We start from the raw sequence: 5,727 nt of genomic DNA, 5'->3' as shown, positions 1-5,727 counted from the left end.
TTGTGGGGCCCCATAGAAGCCCACTATTGTTTTTGTTGTGCCCTTACATTATTATTGTTATATAGGCTCTGATTATATTGTGACCCCTTAGCCTCCTATATATACAAAGGAGGTTTTTTCATTTGTATCATGCAAGAATTGTTCATTTATGTAATGTAAAGGAGATTTCCCCCCTCGAAGAGGATACTTTTTAAGTCGTTGATCTATCTTTTTGTGAGTTGGTTGCATAACATTCAGTTGCACTTCAAGATTAATTTCCCTGGATGGAGAGCACATGTCACTGCTAGATGACAGAAACACATATCATTTAAATTATGCATTGAGAATTGTAAGTGGTTCGGTCTAGGGACGAGACCCCAGTTGCGCCCCTTTAACTTGGCATCAATGTGTGAGACTGATAACTGAATATGGCTACAGTTGGGTAGAAAAGCCACACCTTCTCTCTTCGAAGAATGGGAAACTCCCTATCCCTAGAATGGTCCACCATTACATGCTTGATAAACATACGAGCATGATATACCCAATTTCCCTCGAATCCCAATAGAGGATTTTTCCCTCACTATGCACAGTTCTATCACACTAGGGGAAACTCATGGACTCTAAAAGGTTTATAAAAATTCATGAACCATAAGGATGGCTAAGGGAACAAGGGTTATTTTTTCTTTTACAACTTAAGGCTTCCCTCGAACCATCACAGACATAATTCCCATTGCCATCACCATGCATGACATAATTCAACAATACATTACAAAGGAATTGGCTCCCTCGACAAGGAGAAATTTCCTAATAGTTTCCCGACCAACCCATCCCCACTGTGGGTAGTGCCATTAAAGCTCTCAGAGCTGACGAGAATGATAAATTGAGGACTAAAGCACTGACATACAAAAGACCAAGCTATAATCCAAGTGAAAAACAACCAAAAAGAGACTTGATAGACACTGCAACTACAAGCCATCAACCAAGAAGTTTCATGTAGTAAAACCTCTTCATATTTTGCAATATGGTCGATGAAAACATACCCAGTTCCTTGCAAACTGATCGGAGGGTCTAGTACAAAACATTGCTTTGGTGGTGATGTGCATGCAATAGCATGTGCGGTGGTTGTGCCACCCTCCATACCATTCCATCATCATCTTTGCTAATTAAGACTTGAAAGATATCCCATAGGGTCTTGTTTCCCTCCATTCACCCCATTTGGAATATAATAAAATATAATACATAAATAGTATACATTAGTATCTTTTCTTTTCTATAATAATTTTTAAGTTTTTGTTCGCTAGATGGGTCGAATGAATTTTTCACCATGAAATATCTTTAAAAAACACCTTATCACTATGTATTCTACACCCATACTGATTAATATGTGTGATAAATAACACATATTAGTTCTTTTAGAATTTAAATAATATATATTTTTAATAAAAACCTTTGTAAAATATAATATATAAATAAAATATATCAATTCTTTGAAAAAAAAAATTATGTTGTGGTCTAAAATATATTTTAAAGGAATAAATAAATTTAACAAAGTAAAGTAAATATCACCATTTATATCAAATTTTATATCAAATTTCATCTTTAATAAAAATGAAAGACATATACAAGTGTAAGAAAAACACTAAAACCCAGATAATCCGACATGTGATCTCTATGTTTATTTCAAACTTCAACATTACATCGATGGTATGAATGCACATTATCATGGTGGGGTGAATATGCAGCCACAGCCGCAAACTATTATTGAAATTCTTAGAAAGCTCCCTAGAAATCAATTTTCATTAGATCATGAAACGATCCAGCAGACTCTTTCCCTTTAATTCATGGTTCCAGAATGTTGTCACATACTCTTCAAACTTATATCCTCGATACAAAGCTGGCTGTTGTTCATTCACCATGCTGGTTGCAGGAGCAATAAAAGCATCGTCTGAAGGTGAATAGAAAGTGGGAATTGATATGCGTGCACTCTGCATATTCGTTATTACTCGATGCTCGACGCTCCTAAATCTCCCATTGCTCACAACCTAACGCATTCAAATCACACACCAATCAAATTCAATGAATACTATCAAATTCTTGACTACAGAGAAAAACTAAATATATACATATGCTCATTGTTTCTAACCTGCAGCTGATCTCCCAAATTGACCACAAACGCGTTAGCCACGGGTTCTACGGCAACCCACTTTCCATTTCTGAATACTTGCAGGCCACTGACATTGCTTTGCATTAACACAGTGAGGGCACTTCCATCTGAATGATTTGGTAGACCCAGAGTGAGATCTGGGTTTGGGCATGAAGGATAGTAATTTATATTCATCACTTGGCTATGTTTTCCAAGAATTTTATTCAAGTAATTGGAATCTAGCCCCAGAGCTTCTGAAATTGCAGCCAGCAGCCTTAATATCAATGCTCTCAACTCACCAGCGTACTTGCCCGCAATATCTCTGTAAGAAAAACTAAGTCAAACAAGCTAAACATTTGCATGGTGGGTTAAGATGAATCATTCCTAGTGCTCTATGTCTTGGATAAAGTTTTGGTGATAACCTGTAGGCTGCAGGTTTTTCAGGCCAAGAGCCGATGACTTCTTCCAGAGGATGACAAGGCTGCGTGAGATAGTCCACCCAGTTCAAAACCTTGTCTTTGCTGAGATTCAAGCTGGTAAAAACCCGGACTGGCTGCTTTACGTCCTCTGAGTAGAGGCATGCTCTGTCTTCCACTGGCATTTCGTAAAACTCTTTTGCTACCTCCATCATGTTTTTCATGACGTTCTCTGGAACGCCATGGTTCACTATCTGATATCAACAAAAAGAAAATATAATACTGAATAGCCTGCAAGTAGGATATGATAAAAAAATCAACCATATAGTATAAAACAGTGACAGGAGGGAGAATTGTTGGGTAGGGATTGAGGGACCTGGAGGAAACCATCCTCTTCACATGCACGTCGGATTTGTTGGACTACTGTCATTCTGTTAGGGCCGTCCATATCTTCTAGGTCTATCACAGGAATGCTCTCAGAATAAGAGACCTCACCCATCTGTGGGCGCTCATGGGGAGGCAGGACATATCTGTCCTGCACCTTGAGGTTGTTTATTCCATTGGACATGAGCTTTTGAATAGCATTACTGAGCTGTTGGGTCGGCGCATCCATTGTAAGAGACATCTTCCTCCAATGCTGCTGATGTGCAACTGTGTGATATGGGTATTTATAGAGTTGAGATGCATTGGCCAATGATTAAATTTGATCGCTTGAGGATTGAGATTATGAGATTTAAATTTAATAGTGCTCGTTTCACATCAATAACAAATTGACCATGAGAACTGGGACGAATCCAAAATCCAAGTGACTCATGAAATGGTCGTTAAATATTAAATGCGTGACTCTATGCGTTGCTCATCAGCATTTTAAATTGCAGTGGGGAACGCATCACGCAACGTTTTTCATTTAAAAATAAAAATAAATTTGGTGGGTGATTTCCACGGTAATCATAACTAAATCTAATATAAAGAAATGTGTGACTCTATAACGTTGCTCATCAGCATTTTAAATTGCAGTGGGGAACGCATCACGCAATGATAACGTGGTTTTCAATTTTATATAAATTTTGAAGTCAAAGGTATATATATATATTAGTTCATTACAAGATAAATTTGGTGGGTCATTTTCACAGTAATAATAACTAAATTTAATATCAAAAGACAAGTTAACTTGAATTTAAATAAAAATTAACTAATTTATAATTGTGAATGCCAATATATTTACTATTTTTATGGTAAAAGAACTCATGAACGACCATAAATTTTATCTGGAGTTTTTTTTTCCTTTGATTTATGAAAGTATTTGTGGTTGTTTCTTGAACAAGGAAAAACCATAGTTGTATCTTCTATGTCTCCATTCAAGGGATGGATCTTGGCATTTGCATGATGAGATGTCTCTGCATGTGGTTGAGTTGAGGCTGAAAGACTAGTTTATGTTGTAGAATTTTTTTGTTGCTGGGTATTTTCTAATTTGTGAGCTGAATAATTCTTAGTTCTTTTTGAAGCTTTTGGATCTTGCCATCATGGTGACTTATTCCTGGAATCCGGAGGAGGAGAGAGCCTTTGAGAAGATGGAAAAACATTATGGAGATGATTGGGTTGTTGACAATTCCTATAGTGGAATGATGCATTTTGGTTCTAACTACAAAAACATGAAGTCATTTAGCAATGTCCTACAACCCTTTGCTAAGATCAATTTCAACAAAGTCAGGTAAAGGTTATAGTACAAGTATTTTTGTGTCTAGGTTATTAAAACCACAGAGTGAGTTACCCACATCACCTAAGATGTCTAGATGTAGAAAAAGAAGGGGAAAATTTGGGTGTCTTACCCAAATTGGAGTCACTCTAATTGTGAGTAAACCAAGTTTCCAAAAAAAACCAAAAAAAAATACACCAAAAAAACATTTCAAACAAAAAATTGATCTATATTTATGGATTAGGCCTCATGCACCATTTCTCTATTGCAGCCATAACCCATTAAATCTAAAGATAATGACACACTTCAAATAATCCATGGCCTGATGCACCATTTCTCTATTGCAACCATAACCCATTAAATCTAAAGATAATGAAACACTTCAAATAATCCATGTAAGCATCTTCATATTGAAGATGATCCACTTTAACAGTTGGATATTTTCCACTTGACCCACAGTGAAGGCTTAGCCAAATCTGTTTGGGAATCTAGAGTGTGGGCCTTGGCTTGAGGGTATCCTCCAAAGGTTTTTACTTAGACACATGATACGCCCTAGTTTTTAGCTCCACTATTTAATCTTGAAACTAAAAATCATTCTTGACTATGCCATAATCTTTGAACTAATTCTTTTCATGAAGTGAGAATTCCTTTCCAATCATGAATTTTGGTAACAAGCATAGAGATATGATCAATGGCTTTCACTTAAATGAAAGTGCCCTTGAAATTTGTTTCTCAAAAATTGGATGCAAGAAAAACTCAGAGCAAAAAAATCTTCTCTTTTATAAAATTGTCATTTTAGAGTTTTTAGTTTTTAATATAATTGTTGTTTTGGAGATTTTAACTTTTAATATATATTTATAATGAAATTGTAATTAATTAAATATTTAATTATCTTGTAATTAAAAATTTAAATATATAAAACAAGAGCATGGTTACTTATCAACTAATTAAATATCAATGATGCATAACGTAATCCAAATTTGTGCATTAAAAATAATCTATGGAACATAGTATATTAAGTTAATTTATATAAATGAATTTTTAAAATAAATATAAAAATATTTATTTATTTATTATTAATTTTGTTAAAAAATTCAAATATTATAATATATTAATTTTTTTATTAAATACAATTAAATTTTATGTTTTTAATGAAATTTAATTCAATTATATCATTTTAAATTAATAAAAAATGTTAATTTTATTTTCAACAATAAACTATAAAAATAATATAAACTAAAGGTAAGTTAGAATACATTTCTTTACTTTAATATTTTTTTATTAAATTTATTTAAAGAAAAAATAAATATTATAAGATATTTTTAAATGTCCTCATATCGGGTAAGAATTATGTAGGAGTCATAGGATAATGCAAGTAGCCAAAGCCAATGTTGGCCACAAGGCGAAGGTGATCATCATAAGAGGTTTGAAGTCTAATCGAACTTAGTAAATTTGTGTGGTACTTGGTTTGCAATAGAGCCCATATGGTTCTT

General features: G+C 34.2%; 1 protein-coding gene across 1 annotated transcript; it reads right to left on the bottom strand.

The window, feature by feature from the left end:
• Positions 1-1,778: 1,778 nt before the first annotated feature.
• LOC149150181 (protein DMR6-LIKE OXYGENASE 1-like) lies at positions 1,779-3,052 on the bottom strand. Its single transcript, XM_089440924.1, has 4 exons — positions 2,915-3,052; positions 2,545-2,792; positions 2,123-2,444; positions 1,779-2,021 (listed from the first exon to the last, which is right to left on the bottom strand). The coding sequence occupies exons 1-4, from the start codon at positions 3,035-3,037 to the stop codon at positions 1,779-1,781; spliced, it is 936 nt and encodes a 311-aa protein (XP_089297050.1). The 5' UTR covers positions 3,038-3,052.
• Positions 3,053-5,727: the final 2,675 nt, after the last annotated feature.

This window comes from Pinus tabuliformis, chromosome 9 (genome assembly GCF_031772625.1).
Source record: "Pinus tabuliformis cultivar Carrire ecotype Pingquan chromosome 9, CPIR1, whole genome shotgun sequence".
In the NCBI taxonomy this organism is placed as follows: Eukaryota; Viridiplantae; Streptophyta; class Pinopsida; order Pinales; family Pinaceae; genus Pinus; species Pinus tabuliformis.
Note: the sequence above shows the minus strand (reverse complement) of the source record. Positions and strands in the feature narration are given on the sequence as shown.